Source organism: Pelophylax lessonae (genome assembly GCF_965119305.1).
Source record: "Pelophylax lessonae genome assembly, chromosome: 4".
Taxonomy (NCBI): Eukaryota; Metazoa; Chordata; class Amphibia; order Anura; family Ranidae; genus Pelophylax; species Pelophylax lessonae.
Genome location: NC_138771.1, coordinates 507,938,933 through 507,966,175, shown reverse-complemented (window position 1 = coordinate 507,966,175; position 27,243 = coordinate 507,938,933). Strand labels below are relative to the sequence as shown.

The window sequence follows — 27,243 nt, the reverse complement described above, 5'->3', positions numbered from 1 at the left end:
GCTCCCAGAGAGAAGCAGTGCTGCAGGTGCTGGAGGTCCCCTGTGGAAGGGTCTCTCCTCCAACCCCTGAATGACAGTCCACCTACGTGTCCAGAATCCATTGGCATTGAGGTTCCAGACTGGGTCTTTAACCATGGTGCAGGTCTTAACCAACTCCCAGTATTTCTTGCAGACCTGTAACGATGCAAAGGCAACGTAAAATATGCCTTGTATGAAGGTCTGCACAGACAGCATCTCCACCTAGCTGAAGCCCTGGTCCAGTATACTCTTAATTTCCAAAGACTTCTCGGGTCATGTCGGGAACTCGGCCGTCCATCTCTTTCAACTTTAGCACGATTGCCTGCTTCATCTAGGGCTCCAATGGGGGGGAAGCCAATCTGTGAACAGTTTCAGGAGGGGACTTGATCCAGAGTCTCGGTGGAAGTTGGAAGCAGGGTTCTTCTTGGACGTGCTTTTCCCCCATATTGAGTAGCTTTGCCAGAAGTTGCTTGGCAGCTTCCCTCCTGACCCTCAGCATCTGGGTCTTCACTTTTTTACAGGCTGTTTAAGCTCTACCACCTTCGGGTGGGGGAAGGAGGGGGGGTGGGGAAGCCACATTGAATCAGCAATCCTGCAAAGCCAAGCAGAGGGTACTCCACAAGGACCAAAAGGCTTGGGTAGATAAAAGTGGTTCTCAACATCCTAGCTGGGCAGCAGGGACACCCCTAAGGGCTAAAGTCAATACTACACTTGATCTTCGTCAAAAGACATTGCTATATTGAGCAATTTTTAGTTTTGCATGTTTCTGGCTCCCCTTAGGCCCAGAAGATTAAGACACTTAGGTGTGCCTACACAGAGAACTCAGGGTGGACCACACCACTGTGCCGATGCTCATTCAAAGTCTAGGTAATTGACTGGACTATGTGTGAAAGGAAGCTAGAACACTACAAGCTCTAAATAATGGTGCTACTCATTGGCTGTAGTGTAGAAATCATGTGTGTATAACAAGACTAGCTGAGCAGTGTGCCAGGATTTTTTTCTGTTATAACAGTTAAAAAAAAAAAAAAAAAAAAAAAAAAAATATATATATATATATATATATATATTTATATATATAATTTCAACTGTGTATTTAGCTTATGCCTTAATTGTATACTGGCCTAGGTGGATGCAGCATTGGTCGGAAGCTGGCTCTAAGACTTAGAATTAAGCGATTCAGGGAGCATGAGCGGCTGGCTCACCGAGAGGCTAAGCCAGCTGCCGTTCCAGGCTTCTAGGGGATCCTGACCATAGGGACAGGATCTTTTCAGAGCCTGCACTGGCTCTGTGACCTCAGCTGACAGCGGGCTTTGGCCTCAGGAGTGCAGAATGAAAGTATAGCCAAAAGAGTTATGGCTATACTTCTCCTTTTTGATCCATCCAAAACCTATTTTTCAGTGTTGTGGTGGATGCCGGAGAATTAAAGAAAGTCTCTCCTGTTTCTTTAAGACTTTATTGGTGAGATCGCTCTGCTGAATTCTGGGTCTATACACCAGCTCTGCCCATTATGAGGGGTACCAATGATCCCTGTGCTGAAATCCTGGGCCTGCACACTGACTGGGCCTGTACACTGACTCTGCCCATTATGAGGGGCATTCACACCCCTGCACTAAGTTCTGAGGTTAGCTGTTCCCATGATGAGGGGTTCCCAGGATCCCTGCTGGGTTTTGAGTTATTTTGTATTATGAGGTTTGTAGCGGGAGGAGCTGGGACACACAAATGTGGATGGGAACATCCAAAACTCCAAAAGCACCCCATTTTTTTGAAAAATGTTGTTAGCGCTATTACTTTATTATATATCTTCAACCATTTTTTCTTTAGCTCTGGCTGACTGACCAAACGCCTGAGAGAGTACGACCCTCAATTGAAAGGTCCCTGCAAGATCTTCAGCTAGATTATATGGATTTATTCCTTATCCACAACCCCATGGAACTCAAGGTACTATTAAAAAAAAAAAATCCAAAATGCAACTATTATGTTACCTCTTCTGGGAGCTCAAAAAATTATTAGGATGTAAGATTCTTCCATTTGATCACATACTTTTCTGTATATGATGCTGTAAACTAACTTTGAATTATTATTTTTATTTTATTTTTTATGAGGGTATTGTGAGGAAAGCGGATGTCAGACCCCTGCCTTTTTCGATAACTCGTGACAAAGGACTGGCCAATCTCACGCTCAGCTGTCACGTAACAATGCCACTCTCAGCTGCACCCTGCACAAATATTTTCCAGCTTGCAGGACCATAATCTAGGTGCAAGCAGCCTGGGAGCAATTGTCACTGGGTTAAGTTAATTAAGAAATTATTACCTTTTTTCAAGTCCAAATAGACTACCACATATTGCTGCAACATATCACAAAAGACATTATTGATGAACTCCTGGAAGACAGCGGGCGCATTGCTGACCGGTTTTGGTATTAAACGTGGTCTTTCATTTGTCACCCTCCTTGATCCTTACAAAATTATATGTGGCCCTTAATAAAACAAGGTAAAGGTTGGAGCATAACACATACCTATATAGCATCAAAGGGTTTTGAGTTCATGTATAGTCACTGAATGGTATAAGTAAATGAGGAAATGGATGACACCCAGGGCCAGCTCAGCTGCAGAGAGAAGTCAGTTCTGTAATACAGGAATAAAAACAAAATGCGGAGCACCCCTAAGTGTAATCAGTTTAATGTGACAGAGTCAGACAGATGCAAAAAAACTGCTCACATTAGAACAATTTGAAAAAAGCTCATCTGTTTGTCAGCATCTGAGGAACGGAGAAGTACCCGGAAACTGCCGGCCATCCAGCTAGATGGACCTTCAGCTTACTACGCTTCCCCGCTCTGCACTATCTCTTGCATGACCACCGTGGAGCCATAATACCTGGACGTGGACTTCCATGCTTCAGCAGGCCACTATACAGATGAGCTTTTTTCAAATTGTTCTAATGTCAGCAGTTTTCTTGTACCTGTCTGATTCTGTCATATTAAACTGATTACACTTAGAGGCGCTCCGCTTTTTGTTTTTATAAGTGGCCCTTAGGTCAAGCTTGGTAAAGACCATTGCTCCCTTGAGACGGTCAAACAATTCAGTGATCAACAGAATCTGGTATGCATTCTTGACCGTGATGTGATTAAGGCTCCTATAACCACTTGCCGACCAGCCGCCGCAGATATACGGGGGCAGGTCGGCAGACTCCGCGAAACAACTTACCCGTACGTCGCTTTGCGGGAGCAAGCGCTGCAGCGCGAGCGGGGAAGCTGATCTGCACGCACCTGCTGGGCACCCACAATCGCTTACATCGCATACGTTTAACCCTTTGATCGCCCCTGGTGTTAACCGCTTCCCTGCCAACGTCATTAGTACAGCAACAGTGCAGATTTCTAACACTGATTACTGTAGTAATGTCACTGGTCCCCCCAAAAGTGTACAAAATGTCAGGTGTCTGATCTGTCCGCTGCTATGTCACAGTCCTGCTAAAAATCGTACATTGCCAGCATTACTAGTAAAAAAATATATAAAAACAGTGAAGACTGCTGTGAGCTGTGCAATTATTAATCTGCAGCAATAGGTTGAAGATGAATTCCCCTTCCTCTCCTGCCCTCCCCCCCTCCCCCACCCCCAGCTCGTGTTTTTATTTCCTCCTAATAACTTTTTTATTGGTGTTGGCCAAAATTCACACTGCCAGTGAATCCAGCATTGACCGACCATGATTCTGTGCCATTCTTAAAAGCCGAGTACCATGTGACCTTCTTTGTTGTAACCTCATCAGGTGCCAGATGCCTCTTCCTGGTTTAGTCTGCAGGTCCCATCAGTGTCTCCTCATCAGTGCCTGTCAGTGCGGCGTCATCAGTGCTCATCAGTGCAGGAAAAAACGTATCTATTTACAAAATGTTATAACCTAAACAAAAAAACTTTTTTTTTTTTTCAAAATTTTCGGTCTTTTTTTATTTGTGCACCAAAAAAGAAAAAACCTGGCGGTGATCAAATGCCACCAAAAGAAAGCTCTATTTGTGGGGAAAAAATGACACAAATTTGGTTTAGGTACAGTGTTGCATGACCGCGCAATTGTCATTCAAAATGCAACAGAGCTAAAAGCTGAAAATTGGTCTGGGAAGGAAGGGGGTTTAAGTGCCCAGTATTGAGGTGGTTAAAGGCACCCACCCTGACACAAAATTAGTCTGGGTATTATCTCAGTTAAAAGAGAACTTGCCAGAAGTTATCATACTGATAACAGAAGAAAGGAGCAGGAGAAAGCCACAGGACTTAGTGCTTTGGAGAGAGATAAGAAAACACGGCAGATATATGTGCCTAGGTCAAATTTCATGAATCAGGTTTACATCCACTTTAAGGTGCTAAATCTTAAAGTATCTCTGTATACGTATATTTGAACAAATGATACATTTTACAAACGCATTACCAATATGAAAAATTTCCATATCACAAATAAACATGTTTTCTTTCTTCCACAAAACAGCCTGGGGATGAACCTTATCCAATGGATGAGAATGGAAAAGTCATCTATCACAACACAGACATTCGTGACACTTGGAAGGTACAAAACTAGTTCATATACTGGGGTAAAGTTTACAGTAAACAATGAAGCAAACTGCATAAACCTGTTTCAGACTTGTTGGCTATCATCAGCATAATGTATAGAAAGCATGGCCTAGTTTTAATACACTACACGGATGATGAAACAGTAGTATGCAGTTTAGAATAAATGGCCCTATAATATTAAGCTGCATCTATGCCGTGAACTAGTCGCTCTGGATGCACCATGTGACATTGTCCTTGGAACAGGACGTCCAGGACATTCAGTCCTGAGATAATGTTTGTAGTATATTAGCAATTTAAATACTTTACTTTTATTTATCCTTCTTATTCTCGCCTCTCAGAAGTAGAATTTACAATCACCAGAAATGGCTCCATTTTATGCTCTGCTCAATACAAGCTTACAGAATGGCAGGTATTGCTAGTAATATTTTAAAGCTGAACTCCGGACAGATAGAAAAGAGATACAATATTGCAATTCTGTATTAAGCCATAATTACATGTACAGTAGCTTGAAAAGGTATTCAGACCCCTTAACGTTTTCCACATTTTGTCATGTTACAACCAAAAACCTCTGACATCAACCAGGCATTTTCGTCCACACAACTGCCACTCACTGAATATTTTCTCTTTTTTTGGACCATTCTCTGGCACTTACAACCATGCCACGTTTAAAGTCACCTGAATCCCCTTTTTTAATTCTGATGCTCGGTTTGAACTTCAGCAAGTTGTCTTCACCACGCCTAGATGCCTAAATACATTGAGTTGCTGCCATGTGATTGGCTGATTAGCAATTTACCAAGCAATTGAACAGGTGTACCTAATAAAGTGGCCAGTGAGTGTTTACATTAAGGTGGTCTGAAGAGCAAACTGCAAATGCTGGAATGTATTTTAAGACCGCTTTTACATTTGAATACACATGTATATTATTTGCTGCTTCTTATAGTGAAAGTTTATGATTTTGTAGGCAGATGCAGGAACTATTTTTGCCTGTAGGTAGGACTGTGCCATTGTTACAAGGGAAGAGGTGTCAATAAGGGACGTTTGCCTCTTAGAGACTCTGTTAGTCCTCTCTGGGAAGGTAAGCATCTGATTTGATGCTGAATTCTCATGAGAATTGAGCTGGCCATCTTACCTTGGGAACCTTTAACCACTTAAGCCCCGGAAGATTTTACCCCCCTTCCTGACCAGGGCCTATTTTGCGATTCAGCACTGCGTGACTTTAACGGACAATTGCGGTCGTGCGATGCTGTACCTAAACAAATTTGACGTCCTTTTTTTCCCACAAACAGAGCTTTATTTTGGTGGTATTTGATCACCTGTGCGATTTTTTGCGCTATAAACAAAAAAAGAGCGTCAATTTTGCAAAAATAACAATATTTTTCAAATTTTTTTTTATATGAAATTCCCCAAAAAAATGTAAAAATCAAAATTTTCAGCCAATTTGTTTTATGCTACATATGTTTGGTAAAAAAAATCGCAAAAAGCGTATTTTGATTGGTTTGCGCAAAAGTTATCGCGTTTACTAACAAAGGGAAAGATTTTTGTTGTTTTTTTTTTAACAAGTAATGGCGGCAATCTGCGATTTTTTTTTTTTTTGCGGGACTGCGACATTGCAGCGGACAGATCGGACCCTTGACTGACATTTTTGACACTTTTGGGGTTACCAGTGACATTACTGCAGTAATCAGTGCTATACATATGCACTGTTACTGTAAAAATGACAATGGCAGTGAAGGAGTTAACTGTATTGGAGAGGGAGGGGTTAAGTGTGTCCTAGGGGCATGTTTCTAACTGTGATTGGCTGTGGCTACTAGTGTAAGAACCGAGATCAACGGTCCTACATAGTAGAACCGTCTGATCTCCATTCTTACACAGGGAAGAATGACAGGCGGCTTTGTTTACATTAGCCGCCTGCCTTTCTTCCGGTGTAACGGACAATCGTGAGTGCCCGGCGGACATCGGGTCTGCTGGGGAACACGCGCGGGGGGGTCCGTGACCGCGCGGGAGCGCGCCTCCGGCGGCGCGCACTCGCTCCCTAGAGCCTCACAGGCTAGCGACGTAGTACTACTTCGATTTGCCTGTGAGGGGCTGAACACCGCAATAAATAGTCGTGCAGCAGTCGGCAAGCGGTTAAATAGGGGTTTCTACATCATTTGGGCACACTTCAAGTGAGTGGCAAGTTGGGGAGAGGAATTTGCAGGACGTGGATATTGCTCACTACAGGGGAAGGTTCCGGACAAGTAGGGACAGAGTGAGGGACACTGATTGGTGTTGCAGAATCTTCTGGAATCTCTTTAGTGGCAACTGCAGTGTTATTTGACCTGTTCCACCACCCCTCCAGCAGAAGCCATCCACTGGTAACATCAGTCTCAAACCTAACACAGTGGCTGTGACAAACTGTATGGTCTTGTGAAGTGCCTTGGCTTGAACTGTATGTTCTTCTACTCCATTTGACAATGTAACCCAAGAAAACTTGAGGTGCTTCTCCCGACAATCTTCCTTCAACTAAGGAGCCCGTCCATAAGCTCTGTGGCATATGCTGGAGAGGGAGATCTACGATTAAGCCCTATGGGCGGGGTGAAATTTGCAAAGAAGAATGGGCAAAAATGTCACTCTCTAGGTGTGCAAAGCTGGTAGAGACTTCCCCAAAAAGACTTGCAGCTGTAATTGCAGCGAAAGGTGGTTCTACGAAGTACAGGCGGTCACCGGGTTACAAACATCGGACTTACAAATGACTACTACTTACAAATGGAGGGGGACAACGGGAAGTGAGAGGAAATCTATGCCTAGGAAGGGAAATTCACTCCAGTAGGAGTTCTCTTGGGAAAAAGGTGTCTCCACCAAAGCTTTACCACCAATCCTTGTTTCCACAACAACCCAAAATTTTCAAAATCCAATTTCCATAGGGACAGAAAGTGAGGTGAAATCTTCAGAACAGGGGCACAGACAGCAAAACAAACATTACAGGGGTGGTAACCCTTCCCTATGCTATCCAAAAAACTTAAAACATTTTTTTTTTTTTGGTGGCAATACACTTAAAAAATGTACCGGTTTTGACTTGCATACAAATTCAACTTAAAAACCAACCTACAGACCCTATCTTGTGTGTAACCCGGGGACCTCCTGTATTGACTCAGGGGGGCTGAACACAAATGTACGCCACACTTTTCAGATATTTATTTGTAAAAAAATTTGAAAACCATTTATCATTTTCCTTCCACTTCACAATTATGTGTCACTTTGTGTTGGCCTATTACCTACAATCCCAATAAAATACATTTGTTTTTGATTGTAACATGACAAGATGTGGAACATTTCAAGGGATATGAATACTTTTTCAAAGTACTGTATTGTGTAGTGCTTTTGAAAAAGTATTTTTGTTTTTTTTTTTAATGCACTCAGTGTAAGTACCTGAATTTGACCTGGTATCTGTCTCTTGCAGTCTCTGTACAGCAAGGTTCAGATTTAGATAGGAAGAAGCAGCACAGAGACAAACTAGGTGTGCTGCAGTACTCATAAGGAACATGTTGAAAGGAGGAGAGAGCAAAGCGGCATGGAGATGAACTCATCCAAGTACTGAAAGCCTGGACTGCAGATATCTCACGGCAATAAAATCTTTATTGCAAAGATTTGCTAGCTGTCACTTCATCCACTTTGAATGCTGCTTTGAACCAACGCGTTTCGAGCCAAAATGGGCTTGATTTTAAAGAGACCTTAAGAGCAGAGTTTCCTTTGATTTGCTACTAACCTGGAGCTCATCAGTCAGCTGCTTCTCCTTTTACCATCCATTCACAGGCTGGGGCAAGGCCTGTAAGTGTTTCTGAACTGCAGCAGAAAAAAAATCAGGTCTCCTGCCTTGCCAGAGAGGGTTGTGCTGTGTGGCAGAGATGTGTAAATCTCAAGACTGGATGGAGAGAAACAAATGCTTTTGCAGGTAAAACACCCTCCATATATGCATTTAATCTATGTGTATATAGCGGTTTGCCTGGAGTTTGGCTTCAAGGAGTGCTAAAAAGGCAAATAAAATTATTCATACAAAACACTGCAAACAATTGCCAATAATACATGCATGCGATAACTTCAGCTGTAAAAAAAACCTCAAATGCTCTTAAAAGCACACATTTTGATTGTTAAAATTAGCAAGCAAGCACAACTTTATTGGGAATAAATGTTAATATGTATCCCACATCCCTTAGAACCATTGTGTCTCATATTTTGATAGCATCAAGGATCACCATAGCCAGTCTATGGAAATCATCTGACGCACCTAGCCTATCGACTGTCATTTCCAGGCTAAATACTCAAGCACCATTTGAATTGATGCTGGCTTATAGGAATTATTCCACCTCCACTTTCAAAAAGAAATGGATTACCTGGTTCTCTCACCATAAAGCTTTTGCTTATTCAAAGGATTGTAACCTTTAGCTATATTCCCAAGTTTGGAACACACTGGATTTTTATGTGTCTTTTCCTCCGCTCTAAAAACTTACTGATGCTCAGGGGCAGACTGGCAACTTTCAGCCCATGGTGCAGCGACTCGGCCCCCCTCCCACTCACTCGGCCCCCCTCCCACTCTCTCTCTTTCCCGGCCTCCTCCTGACCCCCATTCCAGGCCGAAGCCCTGCTCCAGGTACTTTCTACTTTCCAGCCAAATCCAGTTTCCCAACAGCAGGGGAGCTTGGGGTGAGCTGGGACAGCTTGGTCGGAGGAGGAGAGTCTCCAGTGGGGCATAACACCAGTCCCTGCCCAGACACAGCTGACCCTATCCATGCCGGGGGGAGGGTTGCGCTCTGTCCTTGTCTTTATCCCACACTCAGTACGTTAGCGGTGGGAACTTTTCACTTCTCCCCTCACCAGGAATCCTTTAGGCATGTCTGTGTCAGATGTGGTGCAGCCTTTTTATGGGGCATCGAGTAGCCCGGGGGGCAATTGCCTCTCTGCCCCCTGGCCCAGTCCTCCCCTGATGACGCTTCCTTGTGTTGAAGTTTAAACCAATGTTCTCAACTACTGCTTATTAATTTGTGTATTGTCGATCCTTACAAATTAATTAAAAAAATGATTGTTAAATAAAAAAAATTAGCAAGCAAGGTGTACAAAATAAAAAATTAGCAAGCAAGGTGTACAAAATGCTTCATAGTATTGTGCTTTAGTGATTGATTACCATAATATTAAAAAGTGCTATGGCCACTCACATGTGTATATATCTTTTTCATTTAAGGCGATGGAGGACTGTAAGGCAGCTGGTCTAACCAAATCAATAGGAGTATCCAGCTTTAACCGGCGGCAGCTAGAACTCATACTAAATATGCCTGACCTGCGATACAAACCGGTCTGCAACCAGGTAATTGACACAAATAACTTCTATTCTCCAATGGCGTGCAACACCACAAAAAAACAAACAAACAAGTAATTCAAGTTTTGCCTGTGCTCTTTCATGCCAGTCAGTCATCAGGATATGTTGATCCTAGGCCAGTCCTGCAGGTTAGAGGTGTGGTCAGAAGGGTGAGGTATTAAGGGTGAGGTCAAACCGAAAAATTTGCAAAAGGGCGAAAGATATGAAGTTTTCTCAACACCTTCATAGAGGCTTTATGTAAATATGAGAATTTCTTCATGACTGATAGAAAAAAATGTTTTTACAAAAGTAGGCTAAAGGGAGATCATGTTTTCTTAAACTAGAAGTTTGCAGCAATTAAACCTTTTATAGTTAATGTGACAATCAGCTAAAAGCTTTTTATTTTTTAAAATGTATTTATTTATTTTTTTGACATGTACATTTTTGCTTGCATGCTGTTTCATAGTTTCATTATTTTTAAATACGCTTCCAGTAAGCATCTGCATATCCGTATTCCTAATGGCTGTTGAGATAAATTTATCCTTAACCACTTCAGCCCCAGAAGGATTTGTCCTCTTTCTGACCAGGCCCTATTTTGCGATTTGGCACTGGGTTACTTTAAAGAACAATTGCGCGGTTGTGCGATGATGTACCCAAATAAAATTGACGTCCTTTTTTCCCATAAATAGATCTTTCTTTTGGTGGTATTTGATCACCTGTGCGATTTTTTTTTTTTTGCGCTCTAAACAAAAAAAAAGCGACAATTTTGAAAAAAAAAAAAAATATATATTTTTCACATTCTGCTATATGACATTCCCAAAAAAGAAAATGTAAAAATCTAATTTTTTTTTTACATTTTAGGCCAATTTGTTTTCTGCTACATATTTTTGGTTAAAAAAAATGCTATAAGCGTATTTTGATTGATTTGCACATTTTGATTTGCGCATTTTGATTTGAGTTATCGCGTTTACGAACTACGGGAAAGATTTATGTCATTTTTATTGTGTGTGTGTTTTTTTTTTACTAGTAATGGCGGCGATCTGTGATTTTTTTTTTTTTTTGCGGGACTGCAACATTGCGGCGGACAGATCGGACCCCTGACTGACATTTTTTACACTTTTGGGGGGACCAGTAGGGATGATCGACCGGTTCGACCCGAACATTGACTGTTCGAGGTTTGGCCGAATTTAGAACTTTTTGCTGAAAAAGTTCGGAATTCGGCAACCAGAACCGACCAAAATGCAAAGGGCCAGGAAATGGGCTTTAAAAGCCTGTGATTGGACCAGAACCATTAGCAAAAGCCAATTTAGGGGGTAGGAGAATGCTAGGAATGTGATTGGAGTGACTAGGGGGTCCATAGTCCAATCATTAGTGAATACGCCCCCCAGTATATAAGATAGCCCCCGCCAAATTCCTAGCATTGTTATACAGGGACATGGAAGAGAGTGGAAGCAGTTCTGTTAATTTTACTTTAAAAGTGTCATTTAGCATTTATTAGTGTGAGGAAAGGGATATCTAGTGTAGTTAGGGTGCTCTTTTACACTTTAGTTAGGTGCAAAAATTTAGTTTCTGTAGGGAAAGTGTGAAGTGTCAGGGTGACCGTAATGTAGTGTAGGGTGAACTGACTGCTATGGCAGGGTGACCAAACCCTTCCATATCAGGGTGACCGTAATGTAGTGTAGGGTGAACTGACGCTGACTGCTATAGCAGGGTGACCAAACCCTTCCATATCAGGGTGACCGCTATAGAGAAAAGCTAGTTTCTCTGAAGTCACTTTCGCTGCAGTAATATGGCTTCGCCCCTGTCAGCTTGTGTTTTGGCTGCAGGCGTCTATAGGGATTTTTGAGCACATGTTTGGAGTCAGGCATGACATCTGAACATGTGTATAGGGGGTATATATACACACCCATGTATGTATATATACACCTGCACATATATAGGTGTGAAAGGAGCAGAAAACACTACTTGAGCTAATGAAATCATTTACACTAATATGGCTCCGCTCCTATCACACCTATATATGTCTAAGTGTAAAATACATATAAGTATGTGTGTATATATACCACTATACACAAGTTCAGATGTTTTGCCTGCCTCCAAAGAACCCAAAAAAAGCCCAAAAAAACGCTAGCGCCAAAAAAAAAAAAAAAAACGCCCAGGTGTGTTGTTGCAGGCATTTTTTGGGGGTTTTTGGAGGCAGGCAAAACATCTGAACTTGTGTATAGTGGTATATATACACACATACTTATATGTATTTTACACTTACACATATATAGGTGTTATAGGAGCGGAGCCATATTAGTGTAAATGATTTCATTAGCGCAAGCATATATTTCTGCTATCACACCTATATATGTCTAGGTGTGTATATACATATAAGTATGTGTGTATATATACCCGTATACACAAGTTCAGATGTTTTGCCTGCCAAAGAACCCCAAAAAATGCCCAAAAAAACGCTAGCGCCCAAAAAAAAAACGCCCAGGTGTGTTGTTGCAGACATTTTTTGGGGGTTTTTGGAGGCAGGCAAAACATCTGAACTTGTGTATACGGGTATATATACACACATACTTATATGTATATACACACCTAGACATATATAGGTGTGATAGCAGAAATATACAGGCATACCCCACTTTTAAGTACACAATGGGACCAGAGCATGTATGTAAAACGAAAATGTACTTAAAGTGAAGCAATACCTTTTTTCATTTCTCAATGCATGTAAATACACTAGCTCCATAGGAAATCTTGGTCAGCTTGAGATGGCATTGCTCCCAAACCATGTGACAAGGACACCAAGCTTGGGGAGCACGTTAAGGGGATTCAGGACTATGACATAGTAGATTTCCTAGGCAAGCTGGCCAGCCACAAACAGGATATGTTGTAGTCCTGGGTCCCCTCTCAGTGATCCCTAAGTTTAGTATCCCTGTCACTTATGGTTTGGGAGCAGTGCCATGTCAAGCTGACCAAGATTACCTATAGACGCCAATGTTAAAAACCAGGAGTAGTGTCATGCCAAGCTGAACAAGCGGTGTCCTTACTCGCGAGTGTACTTAAAGTGAGTGTACTTAAAGCAGGGTATGCCTGTATGCTTGCGCTAATTAAATCATTTACACTAATATGGCTCCGCTCCTATAACACCTATATATGTGTAAGTGTAAAATACATATAAGTATGTGTGTATATATACCACTATACACAAGTTCAGATGTTTTGCCTGCCTCCAAAAACCCCCAAAAAATGCCTGCAAGAACACACCTGGGCGTTTTTTTTTTTTTTTTAGCGCTAGCGTTTTTTTTGGCATTTTTTTGGGTTCTTTGGAGGCAGGCAAAACATCTGAACTTGTGTATAGTGGTATATATACACACACATACTTATATGTATTTTACACTTAGACATATATAGGTGTGATAGGAGCGGAGCCATATTAGTGTAAATGATTTCATTAGCGCAAGCATATGTTTCTGCTACTATCACACCTATATATGTCTAGGTGTATATATATACATATAAGTATGTGTGTATATATACCCTTATACACAAGTTCAGATGTTTTGCCTGCCTCAAAAGACCCCAAAAAATGCCCAAAAAAACGCTTGCTACTAAACCGGCATGGTGTGAAAAGAGAGAAGCCACTAACCTGTTCTATAAGTGACCTAATACAAACGATCTATTTTTTTTTTTTTTTTTTTTTTTTTTAATAATTGGCTCTCTATCAAAAATGACAATTTTTAAGAACTTTTTTGTGTGATTAATAGTCCCTGGGGTATGACCCAGAACCCTAGGAACTTTTTAGGGGCATTTATTGGGTTTTAGGGCTTCAAAATTGTGTTTTTTGATTACCGAAGTTCGGGTCCCATTGATTTCAAGGCGGTTCTGAAATCCGGGCCGAACTTTCGGGAAGTTCGGATGTTCTGGCCGAACCGAACTTTTGAAAAGTTCAATCATCCCTAGGGACCAGTGGAACATTACCACAGTAATTGGTGCTAAAAATTTGCACTGTTACTGTAATAATGCCATTGGCAGGGAAGGGCTAACACTGTTGGTGATCAAGGGGTTAAAAGTATGCCTCATGCTTACTGACGTGTGTGTGTGTGTGTGTGTGTGGGGGGGGGGGGGTTCTGTGACAGACACAGAGATCGCAGGTTCAGCTATGCTGAATCCTGTGATCGCTGCCTGTCTGTCACTGAGAAGACACGCCTGCTTTGTTTACATAAGCAGGCGGGTCTTCTCACAGTTTCCCCGAGGATCGGGGGAGGGAGGCGGCGATCGCCGCCTCTCCTCCCCTGGCCCGACTCCCGCAGTGTCTTAACACCGCCGTCGGAATCACTAGGAGTCCAGCGATGTAGGTCTACGACCCTGGACCCAGGAGAGCTGCACTGCCGCAGTAGGATTACTGTGAGCAGTCGGCATGTGGTTAAAAAAGGGCTATAGTCAAAACCTTTTTTTTTTTCATTCTGAATAGAGTACAGGAGAGTTATAACAGCTGTCCGATTTTTTTTTTTTTTTCCCCATCTGTGTCCCACTTTGGAAAAATTCCATCACTTCCTGTCCCATAGCCAAACGGGAAGTGAGAGAAAATCCCTGTAAATTAGGGTGACCCCCAGGTTATAAGAACTAGTGTCCCCATTGGAAGATTTTCCCCTCTGTTAATTTTCTGGATACAACCCAACATTTGGGATTTTCTTTTACTTTCACTTTCAATTAAAATGGTAAACAGGACAAAGAGAGGGTGATTCTCCCTAACTGGGGCACAGACAGCAATACAATTTGGCATGACTTCTAATCCCTTTCTACTTTATCCAAAACTAAAAAAAAGAAATTTTTGGCTATAGTTATAATTTAAGGTGTTACTAAAAACAATAGTAAAATCAGTCTGTATATGCAGCAAAGCATGCTTGTTATACTCACTGTGGAACCTAAGGGGTAATCCTCTGCATTGTGTAAAAAGTCTGTTGATCCTATCTTCTCTGATCCTCTCCTTCTTCCTCAGTCCTCAATCCATCTCCTGATAGTACAGGACCTTTTGAGCCACTCTGCACATGCTCAGTTTGGCGCATATTGCTAGAGAGTTTTTTTTTCTTGGTAGGGTGCATTTGATTAGCACAGTGCCAATCAGCACTGTTCAGGCAGAGGGTCAAGGGTCCTGCAGCATCATAGGACAGTTAGATGAGAATGAAAACTCCTTCTACAAGCTTTAACCAGACACTGATAGAAGTCACAAGACTGCTACATACTGCTCATTACAAAAAAGGTATTTAGCAATTTATATTTACTAAAATAATTGCATTTCCATGTCTGTGTACTGTGGGAGACCAGATATAATGAATGCAGGGTCCTGGGTTTAGTAACACTTTAAAGGATAACTAAATCCAAGAATAACAATGTATTGCACTGCTCAAAAAATAAAAAATAAATAAATAAAGGAACACTTTTTATTCAGAGTATAGCATCAAGTCAATTAAACTCCTGGGACATTGATGTGGTAAATTGAATAGCAGAGGGGGTTGTTATTCAGTTTCAGCTGCTTTGATGTTAATAAAATTATCAACCGGTGCACTAGATGGGCAACAATAAGACGGCTTCCAAAAAAAGAATGGTTTTACGGTTGGAGGCCACTGAAAAATGTTTTCCCTACTCTTCTTTTATGACATTTTCACTAGTTTTGCATTTGGCTAGGGTGAGTGTCACTACTGGTAGCATGATGCCACACCAGGCCCCTTTAGAGTTTGCCCAGGCAGTCCAACTCCTCCAGGATGGCACATCAATACATGCCATTACCAAAAGGTTTGCTGTGTCTCCCAGCACAGTCCCAAGATGGAGGAGATTCCAGGAGACAGGCAGTTACTCTAGGAGAGCTGGACAGGGCTGTAGAAGATCCTTAACCCATCATCAGGACTGAAATCTGCTTCTTTGTGCAAGGAGGAACAAGATGAGCACTGCCAGAGCCCTAAAAGATGACCTCCAGCAGGCCACTGGTGCGAATGTCTCTGACCAAACAATCAGAAACAGACTTTATGAGGGTGGCCTGAGGGCCTAACGTCCTCTAGTGGGCCCTGTGCTAACTGCCCGGCAACATGGAGCTCGATTGGCATTTGCCATTGAACACTGGAATTGGCAGGTCCGCCACTGGCACCCTATGCTTTTAATAAATGAGAGCAGATTCACCCTGAGCAGTTGTGACTGACGTGAAAGAACGTTATGCTGCCTGTAACATCGTTCAGCATGACCGGTTTGGTGGTGGGTCAGGGATGGTCTGGGGAGGTCAATCCATGGAGAAATGCACAGACCTCTACAGGTCAGACAATGGCACCCTGACTGCCATTAGGCATCGGGATGAAACCATGGACCATTGTCAGACTCTATGCTGGTGCAGTGGGTCGGGAGTTCCTCCTGGTGCATGACAATGCCCGGCCTCATGTGGCAAGTGTATGCAGCCAATTCCTGGAGGATGAAGGAATTGATACCATTGAATGGCCCCTACACTCACCTGACCTAAATCCAATAGAACTACTCTAGGACATTAGGTTGTGCTCCATCTAATCCCGCCAGGTTGCAACTAAGTCTGTTCAAGAGCTCAGGGATGCCCTGGTCAAGATCTGGGAGGAAACACCCCAGGACACCATCTGTCGTCTCATTAGGAGCATGTCCCAATGTTGTCAGGCATGCATACAAGCACATGGGGGCCATACAAACTACTGAGTACCATTTTGAATTGCTGCAATGAAATTTCAGCAAAATGGACTAGCCTGCTGTAGGGCGATAATTTTCATTTCCATCAAAGGATGTGACATCCTTTCATTCCTAACACATTACCCAGTGCATATCAGTATAGATATCTCAGCATGATATTTTTACCCATTGAGATCTGAAGTGTTTTCAAAGTGTTTCTTTAATTTTTTTTGAGCAGTGTATATTGCAGCCTACTAGTACTTAGAGTCAGCTGCGTTAGATTTATCATTTTTGGTAGATTTAGAAAATACTTTCTAATCTTGCCAGAAATGAACTGTCTCTGTCACTTTATGTGAGCTGAACTGGAAACCCAAAATTATCTATCTTTTGTTAACTACCAATCTCCCTAGACCTCAAAAATGGCATTTGGGTAGGAAGTGTTAATTGCATGATCATCAGTTCAAAGCTAAGGGAAAAAAGCCTGAAAAAAATGAAAACTAATTCAGACACAATTTTTTAGGACTTGAAATCTGCAGTACAGTAAACCCCCCACCTCCCCCCTCCATCGCGGCGGTTACGTTCCGGACCCACCCGCGAAAAGTGAAAATCCGCAAAATAGAAAAACCCTATTAAAATACACTGTAGGCATGTTTTTTTTTTTACTGTTGCTGTACTTTTGAAAGCATTTTAAGGTCTTTAAACACACTTTTAAAACAATAGAAACTCATTTAAACACATAAAAGATACTGAGAGACAGAGCAAGAGCTATGGAAAACACAAAAATATTTAATTTTCTATGATTTAATTAGTAAAATAACATTACAGAAAAAAACGCAATATACCGGGACCGCAAAAACTGAACCGTGATGGAGTGGGGGCTTACTGTATATTACATTTGGAGGGTTAAGATATGCATGTTTGAAAATAAACTGCCAATCCTTCCAGCAGGACAGGTGGGTATGTAGGCAAGTTAAAATATGTTGGCTTAGTGAGTTAGCGGCTGTTCCAGGCTGGGGGAAGGGGGTTAAAGTGGTTGTTAACCCTCCCATATATCCAGTAAAGTGACTGGCCTCAGATGATACACAGAGATGAAACAAATTCTCCTACATAGGTTTTACTTGCTTAGCTGCAGTCTTCTCTTCACTACACCCCTTCAAATGGGCAGAAAAATGTTAAAATATTTCTCATCTGTCAGGAGCACAAAGGAGGGGGCCGAGAGGCTGCATTTACAGTGTGGGAGTTGACTGTAGAAAAGGCACACATCCTCCTCCACACAGCAGAAGAACTGTGTTCTGAATAGACAAGCTGTGTCCTGAGTTTCCTTCCCGATCCAAGCACAATATTTCCCATGCATACATTCATGGAAATGGCTGTAATAATGCTGGGTGCTGTAATGACCACTGGCTAGAAACCACAGACAATCTGAATAGAGAAATGTCATCAGCACACCGAAGTATTCCTCAGAAGGGTCCAAAGCTTTATTCAAATGGTCACTAATGAAGGGGCCCTGCGTGGCTCTGAAATGTTGCCATATGTGTACTGTGTGACCATGTGAATAAAGCTTTGGACCCTTTTGAGGAATCCTTGGTGTGCTGATGACATTTCTCCATTCATGTTGATAACAGGGGAACAAAGCACCAGAGAGAAACGACACTTAGAGCTTTGGAGAGAGATAAGTAAATACTACAGATATTTGTGCTTTGCTCAGATTCCATGACTGAGAATTATAACCAGTTTAAGTGTTGTAAGCTCAGTTCTTGGGTTTTTTGGTCCTAGCCAGCCAACCTGTGCTTTAAAAAGGGGAAGACTGAGGTCCAGGGTTCTTTTGTTTGGTTCACTTCTCACCCACGTTCTGAGGTTCTGGGACTGCTGCGCCATGCAGCCTGCTGGGGGCACCTGGATTTTCAGAGACATGCAAGCCATGGAGAATGCCAAAATTGACTTTCAGCTCATGGAGGTATGCTTGGGCAGCCTCGCTACTGTAGTGAGTTTAGGGAATAGGACATTGTTTATATTGAACTGTTTTCCTGCAACTTGTTCAGTAAAGTTGCATGAAAAGGTAACTTTACTTTTTCGTGGGGAAAAAAAATTAGCAAAAAAAATCAATATAGCATATACAATTGCGACACAAGTCATATTGTAATTGAATGTTATTTAAAAATGACATTTCCTTTTCAATCTGCAGCGCTGTCAGTTTCTGTAAAATGCAATGCAAATTGACTACTTGGAGTTGTTCTGTACACAGATGGTGTACAGAACGCCCCCTAGAAATGTGATTTCCTGCTTGTGTGATTGGCTGACTGATTTTTCCAGAAGTCTGTACTATGATAAAAATCGGATTTTGAGCATCCCCTGCAAACAAAATGCCATTTTTGGTGTGATACTCTCAAAAGGAAATCATGTCTAAGGGGGTGCAGACCCTGCAACTTTCCTCATTAGAGTCCGCTAATTGATAATTATAAAACCACTTCCATACAGACTCCCTCTAAATTCGGACACCGCCAAACAAACAGCAATTTCTTTAGAAAAACAGAGTAGGAATCTGCAACAAAGTTTGTTAAAATCCTTGCAACATACAGTGGATATAAAAAATCTACACACCCCTGTTAAAATGTCAGGTTTCTGTGATGAAAAAAATGAGACAAAGATAAGTAATTTCAGAACTTTTTCCACCTTTATAATGTGACCTATAAATTGTACAACTCAATTGAAAAACAAACTGAAATCTTTTAGGGGGGGGGGGGGAGTAAAACTAAAAAAACTAAAATAATATGGTTGCATAAGTGTGCACACCCTCTTATTGGAATTAAATAGGGGTCAGTTCACACCTGCCATAATTTAAAGTGCCTCTGATTAACCGCAAAAAAAGTTCATCTTTTCTAGTAGGTCTTTCTTGACATTTTCTTAGTCGCATACAACAGCAAAAAGCCATGGTCCGCAGAGAGCTTCCAAAGCTTTAGAGGGATGCACAGTGAAGACAGTCATCATCAACTGGAGAAAATATGGCACAACAGTGACATTACCAAGAACTGGACATCCCTTCAAAATGTATGAAAAGACTAGAAGAAAACTGGTCAGGGAGGCTGCCAACATTCAGCAACATTAAAGGAGCTGCAGGAATACCTGGCAAGTACTGGCTGTGTGGTACATGTGACAGCAATCTTCAGTATTCTTTATCTGTCTGGGCTATGGGGTAGATTGGCAAGATGGAAGCCTTTTCTTCTGAAGAAAAACATCCAAAAACACATCTGAAGTCCCCCAAAAACACATGGAAAAAAAACGTTGAAACCAAGGTTGAACTTTTTGGCCATAATTCCAAAAGATCTATTTGGCGCAAAAACAACACCGCAAATCACCAAAAGAACACCATACCCACAGTGAAGCATGGGGTGGTGGCAGCATCATGCTTTGGGGCTGTTTTTCTTACACTGGAACAGGTGCCTTCGTCAAGGTAGACATATAAAAATAAGGCAATGGTCATGGGACTATAAATGAGGAAGATCACTAAATAGATGCAGCTTAAGTACAAATAATGATTTATTACACATTCCATAATAAACAATTATGCATTCGATTGGTTTGCATTGATAATACAACCATATACAGTAAAGTTGGCATAGGGAAATTCATATATGATAAAGCAACACATGTATGATAATGTTCATAACATTCCATAGTAAAATACACAATTGGTCTGTGAATGAACGGATATATTTTGACATCTTTGAAGCTCTACGCATTTCGTGGATCCTAGTGTAGCACCCTACAGGTAGGTGCTAGGTAAAGTATAGTGGGCCTTGGCTGCTTAACAGCAGGGCCATGATTTCAGCTGGACTGTCATTTCTCCCAGGTGTGGCTGCTGAGAGGGGAGTCTCCCCACTGGCTCTGTGAGAGGATTCTCATAGGGCAGTGGAGGAAACCCAATCAGTGGCTCAGTCAGGCTTGTATCTACCCCAGAAGGCAGATTCTGCCACTGAGGATTCTGGGAGTGGGTATAAGTTTGAAGGGAATGCATGACTCAGCGTCTTTGGTGGGAAGCAGAGTCCCAGGAAGGAGAGTACGACTGTCTCTCCTCCTGTCAGAGGAAGCAGGTGTCCCAGGTGGCGGTCTGGGGATCCAAAGAGTGTGAAGCTGAGCTGCAGAGGGGATCCGGCGTGCTGAGAACCAGCGGAGAGAGAGAGAGGGGTCCAGTTCCAGGAAAGCCTACAAAGGTCATGAGTACTGTGGACTGCCCCTGAGGGTCTGCCTAGTGTCAGAGGGGACCGCTCCAGAGAAGGTTCTAGGGATCCAGGAGTCAGCTAGCGGTCAAAGGGGGTGCCTAGTCAGAGGACCTTGAAGTGTTAGAGGGGGTACCTAGGTAGAGGACCCTGAAGTGTCAAAGGGCGCGCTTGTAGTTTGGGCCCTGAAGAGTCGGTGTACAGTGGGAAGTGTACAAGTTAAGAGTTGCAGCAGCACAAGTATCTACACAGAGCTACCTCAGCCAGTGCAGGGCTGGAGGGAGCTGTTCAGTGACTTTTGAGCCAAAGCAGTGTCAGAAGTCAAAGGTTCTACAGTCCTGGGTCTTCTGAATTAAAGTCGAGGTTTCAGTACTACAGTATCTATAGGCGTCGGAAAGCGCTGGTCGGCATTCAGCTGGCGTCAAGACAGCGCCAGCAGGCATTTTTCTTCAAGTGTCCCAAAGTGTACCTAGTTGAGCCAGAGGAGTATCCCACTCATTCCCTTCTCCCATCGCCTAAATACAATAAAACAAAACAAACCAAAGATGCCGGAATGGTCATTGTCTCAGTTCTCACACCTAGGTTCACAACTTAAATGTGTTGGGAGTGTTACCGGTACTAATGGCAGACCCACCTCAGGCCCAATGCCTGGAAATATTGCTACACTAGTAAGGTCCACTCATCAGGAGTTCGATGCAACAAGGTGTCTGTAAATAAGGAAAAATAATCTCGTATAATTTTGAGATGTAGAAAGGAGGATGTCAAACGAGTAGCCTTACTACTTGTGGGCTTAAAGAGTGGACCCAGCATCTGAGAGGGGAAATGGAGGCACAATGTCTATCATTATCACAGAAATCTGACATTTTAACAGGGATGTGTAGACTTTTTATATCCACTGTACACAGATCACTCAGAAGGGAATGTTTTTTTCTCAACAAAAGTGGAGTTACTCTTTAACCATTCTGAGTTTGGTCTGAAGTTATTCACCGCAGTGCATGTTGGCTCTGGTGTATCTAAAGAACCAGGGTCTTTATAGCACCCTGGGGTATAAAGTAACACCACTACAAAGGGTTAACTCGGCAAGGAGAAGGAGTGTTGTTGCTAAGAGTAACCAAGTACAAGTTCAAGACCCCAAAGAACCAATCGTTCGGCATGGTACCTGATATAGGTAACAGGTCCTCCGATAGGAAGGGGATCAATGTCTGGCTGCCTCCCTGGTGGCCAGTATCCAAAAGCAACTGAATCTGAAATTGCATTACGGAGATCCATGATCTAGTAACAAGGTACAGAAACAAAGTAGTTAACAAGTTACAGTGTGTAGTGACATGGGGCACTTTTCAAAGGAACTCTTCACTTTAATTAGTGCACAAATTGAAGGCTCATCTCTAAGTCAGGGAACTGCCTTAATGTAAGATTCTTCACATGACTGCAGTCTCTGCCTGGTCCTGGGCACTGATCAACGTGAAAGGTACTCGAGCATGAAGGGCAAATAGAGGGCCCACCAACATAGTTGACAGGTTGCCCACCTTGAATCAAGACAATATTGAGCCTCTAATCCAGGAATGTGTGCGATGGGAATATAGACAAGATTGAATCATGACAAGACTGTCTGCTATGTATCCCGCAACCAAGCAGAAGCTGAGAACATTGTTACAGGATCATCCGGGTCACTCTGAGATTTTCCATCAACTTTCCTGGTCAAAATCGGGTTTAGGAGAGTCATTTTCAGTCCCTAATGGTCCAATTCTTGCCCAAACATCAGGCTCTCAGATTAAGGTGGGATTAGGACTTTAATGGGTAATCATAAATTAAAAGAAAGGATCAGTGAAGCAAAGCTAAAGAAGCACAGCCAGCATTTTAAAAGAGCAAATATGGCAGACCCCATGTATAAGTAGTATTTTCAGACTATATATCTTAACCACTTGCTGACCAGCCGCCTTACATATACTGCGTCAGATCAGCTTGTTCCCGCAAAACGACGTACCTGTACGTCGCTTCGCAGGACTGCGAATGGGGACACGTGCACGCGCTCATTCGCCACAGGGGAAGCTAATCTGTGAGTGGCAGCCTCGATTGCTGCCGGGCACCCGGAATCGCACCCCGTGGAGACAGAACGGTGGCCTGCCACTGTAAACACAGCAGAATGCTGTTCTCTCAGCAATAAATACAGGACTCCTGTGTTCATTCTATAAGCCCACCCCCCCACAGTTAGAAAGCACCCCCTAGGGACACATTTAACCCCTTCCCTGCCAGTGTCATTAGTACAGTAACCATGCATATTTTTAGCACTGATTATTGTAGTAATGTCACTGGTCCCCCCCAAAAGTGACAGTCAATTAGGTGTCCGATCTGTTCGCCGCAATGTTGTAGTCCCACTAAAAACCACTGATTGCCGCCATTACTAGTAAAAATAAATAAATTTTAAAAAATGACACAAATCTTCCCCCTAGTTTGTAGACGCTATAACTTTTGAGCAAACTAATCAATATACACTTATTGGGATTTTTTTTACCAAAAACGTGGCAGAATACAAATTTGCATAAAATGATGAAAACATTTGGTTTTTCCATTTTTTTTTTTATTGGGAATGTTTTATAGCAGAAAGTACAAAATATTGTTTTTTTTTTTTTTCTTTTTTCAGAATTGTTGTTCTTTTTCTGTTTATAGCTCTAAAAATAAAAATCGCACAGGTGATCAAATATCACCAAAAACAACTGTTTGTGGGAAAAAGGACATAAATTTTATTTGGGTACAGCGTCGCACAATTGTCAGTTAAAGTAATTCAGTGCCGAATTGCAAAAAATGGCCAGGTCATTAAGGGGGAAAACCTTCCGGTCCAGAAGTGGTTAAAGCAGAAGTAAACTCTCTTGTAGCACTCTCTTGCCGTAGGATGCTAGGTGCATTTCGTTTTTGGCTCCTTCTTTAATCTAGGGAGCAGTGATTGTTGATTGCTTCCAACTGCCTCTGGAGGAAGCTTCCAGAGTTTAGGGTGTGAGAACCAAAATAACCAGCCTTAATATTTATCAGGTACTGGCCAATCCCTAGAGGGAAGTGTCCAGAAAGGGGCTTAAATGGTGATAAATAGTCTAACACAGAAGAGCAGAGTTTCAGGCATCCCATGCACTGTACAGCTGCTTTAGAAGTCTCAGCGGTGTAAAGGTTGAGGGCCTGGATGGACTTCACTAGAAACTGATTACAGAACTTCACCACAAGAGTTCTGGTGCCGTCTCACTCACTGGACTGCCCGAAGGAGGCTGGAGGGCTTCAGTTTTCCTGGTGACCAAAAGACCCTAAACTGAGTTCTGTGACTATGTAGTATTCTGCACTGCACTGGGTACCAGCAGTTGTGCATTAGCACAAGGTAGCCAGATGCCAAAAAGACTTGCGCCATATTCTCTAGCTGTGAGGCCTTAGACTGTTCAATACCCACTTTTACCCAAGAAAAAGATTGTCCTCTAATCATTAAGTGCTGAGCTTTTTGGAGTATTCTGTGCCCTGGTCCCCTCTTCCACTAAAGTTCCTTGAGCAATAAATTACAACAAAAAGACTACCCCTAGACCAGGGGTCTTCAAACATCTGCCCTCCAGCTGTTCAGGAACTACAATTCCCATCATGCCTAGTCATGTCTGTGAATGTCAGAGTTTTACATTGTCTCATGGGATGTGTAGTTCTGCAACAGCTGGAAGGCCGTAGTTTGAGGATCCCTGCCCTAGACTGATTAATTGGTGCCGAAGTGTATGAACTGGTGCCTGGGTGACTGGCAGCCTCTGTACTTTTGGGGAAGATCCAGATGGTAGTAGTGCTACATGGGGGGCTTGTTCTGGGATTTCCCTTCAGTACATGCCGCCAACACCTATAGAAACTGTCAGAGGATTGAGGACTTGGGGTGTCCTGTGAACTGTCCAGTGCAGGTATGTGCAGGGAAGGATTGCTGCAGTGCTCTACTACAGTGAAAATGCATGTATCTCAAAGAAGTAGCTGCCAGTACAAGGTTATTTCCTATCGGACCGTGCAGTGGGAGGTGTTTGCTTTGTCAAGAAAGCTTCTGGCACCAAAGTGGCTGAAAGAGGAGGGCGGAGAGCACAGGCATGCAGAGGAACATATGAAAGTGGGTGCCCCAAGATGGCAGCGCACATTTGTTTCTTTGGGTGCTGAGAAGATGCCGGGAAGAAGCACATCCTCAGGGCATCTAGACTAGCTGAGCAACAACAATTGGTAAGAGCAGGACCATGGTGTAGCCTACACAGGAGAGGATGGCAACAGCAGTAATTCCTGTGCCTCGCATAGTGGAAGAGGCAGAGAGCTCCATGGAGAAAGGTTAGCCATTTGGGGAAGTAAGGGAAACCATAAGTCAGAGCCTGGGCCCTCCGAGTATGTCCACCAACCCAGTGATGATGATATTACTGAATGGGGCACTTCTGAAGAGTCACAGGGGAGATAGGAAGGAGGGAAGCTGAAAATGCCCCCACAATTGACCCTGGAGAAGTAGAGCAGGATCAAGAATGTTCAATGTTGCAGGGTGCTGGGAATCTACACCCGAGCCAATTGTATGGAGAACACAGGGTAGAATGTCGCCACCTCGCACCCTTCCCAGAACCTTGGCCCATGGTAAGCCGTTCATTGAGAAGGCTGTGAATCCTTCTGTTCCTTAGGGAGAGGAGATGCAATCAAATTACCCAGGTTCTCTAGACTGCAGTTGGGGAAGATCCAGCTGTTACCTGTAACCCTATGGAGGTAACGCTAAACTCTAAATCAACTTTAACTATTTTTAATCCTTATGCTGCTAGCATTAGTAAATAGATAGAAAGGTATTTTACATACTTGTTTTAAGCTTTTTCTTTACATCTCTTCAGTTGCTTCTTGGTTTCTGGTCTAGGCCAAAATGATCTCATACATCGCAGGAGTCTTCATGGGCATTTATTTTCTTTCATCTGAAAGAGCGACTTTCTCAGCCAAGCACACCCTCATACCTGCAAGACTGAGCTAAGGGCGGGTGAATTCCAGGAAGTAAAAGTTACATGAATCATCTGCCCTTACTCAAGATGGCCATGGCTAGAATTCATGGGGGTGTTTCTCAAAGCGATTTCTCAAGAAAATAAAGCATGGAGACATATAGTGGGTACGGAAAGTATTCAGACCCCCTTAAATTTTTCACTCTTTGTTATATTGCAGCCATTTGCTAAAATCATTTAAGTTCATTCTTCTTCCTCATGAATGTACACATAGCACCCCATACTGACAGAAAAACACAGAATTGTTGACATTGTTGCAGATTTATTAAAAAAGAAAAACTGAAATATCACATGGTCCTAAGTATTCCGACCCTTTGCTGTGACACTCATATATTTAACTCAGGTGCTTTCCATTTCTTCTGATCATCCTTGAGATGGTTCTACACCTTCATTTGAGTCCAGCTGTGTTTGATTATACTGATTGGACTTGATTAGGAAAGCCACACACCTGTCTATATAAGACCTTCCAGATCACAATGCATGTCAGAGCAAATGAGAATCATGAGGTCAAAGGAACTGCCTGAAGAGCTCAGAGACAGAATTGTGGCAAGGCACAGATCTGGCCAAGGTTACAAAAAGATTTCTGCTGCACTTAAGGTTCCTAAGAGCACAGTGGCCTCCATAATCCTCAAATGGAAGACGTTTGGGACGACCAGAACCCTTCCTAGAGCTGGCCGTCTGGCCAAACTGAGCTATCGAGGGAGAAGAGCCTTGGCGAGAGAGGTAAAGAAGAACCCAAAGATCACTGTGGCTGAGCTCCAGAGATGCAGTCAGGAGATGGGAGAAAGTTGTAGAAAGTCAACCATCACTGCAGCCCTCCACCAGTCGGGGCTTTATGTCAGAGTGGCCCGACGGAAGCCTCTCCTCAGTGTAAGACACATGAAAGCCCGCATGGAGTTTGCTAAAAAACACCTGAAGGACTCCAAGATGGTGAGAAATAAGATTCTCTGGTCTGATGAGACCAAAATAGAACTTTTTGGCCTTAATTCTAAGCGGTATGTGTGGAGAAAACCAGGCACTGCTCATCACTAGAGATGTACTGAACGGTTCGCCGGCGAACGGTTCGCCGGTGAACGGTTCCCGGCGAACTTCGAACGTTCGCGTTCGCCGCTGTTTTTCCAATAATTGGCTCTCTATCAAAAAATTACAATTTTTAAGAACTTTTTTTTGTGTGATCCCTCTCCGGCATGCCACAGTCCAGGTGTTTGTCCCCTTGAAACAACTTTTCCATTACTATTGTGGCCAGAAAGAGTCCCTGTGGGTTTTAAAATTCGCCTGCCTATTAAAGTCTATGGCGGTTCGCAATGTTCGCCGGTTCGCGAACATTCGCCGATGTTCGCCGTTCGCGAACAGCGAATTTTATGTTCGCGACATCACTACTCATCACCTGTCCAATACAGTCCCCAACAGTGAAGCATGGTGGTGGCAGCATCATGCTGTGGG

At 42.8% G+C, this 27,243-nt stretch overlaps 1 protein-coding gene across 1 annotated transcript in view; it reads left to right on the top strand.

Moving 5' to 3' along the window:
• LOC309552734 (aldo-keto reductase family 1 member C1-like) overlaps window positions 1-27,243 on the top strand; it is a gene marked incomplete at its 3' end in the record, with an annotated part of 95,233 nt that overhangs the window by 33,380 nt on the left and 34,610 nt on the right. The window contains exons 3-5 of the mRNA XM_082253655.1: window positions 1,840-1,956; window positions 4,485-4,562; window positions 9,783-9,905. Of these exons, the coding sequence (XP_082109781.1) occupies window positions 1,840-1,956; window positions 4,485-4,562; window positions 9,783-9,905 (318 nt within the window). The remainder of the gene's footprint in view (window positions 1-1,839; window positions 1,957-4,484; window positions 4,563-9,782; window positions 9,906-27,243) is intronic.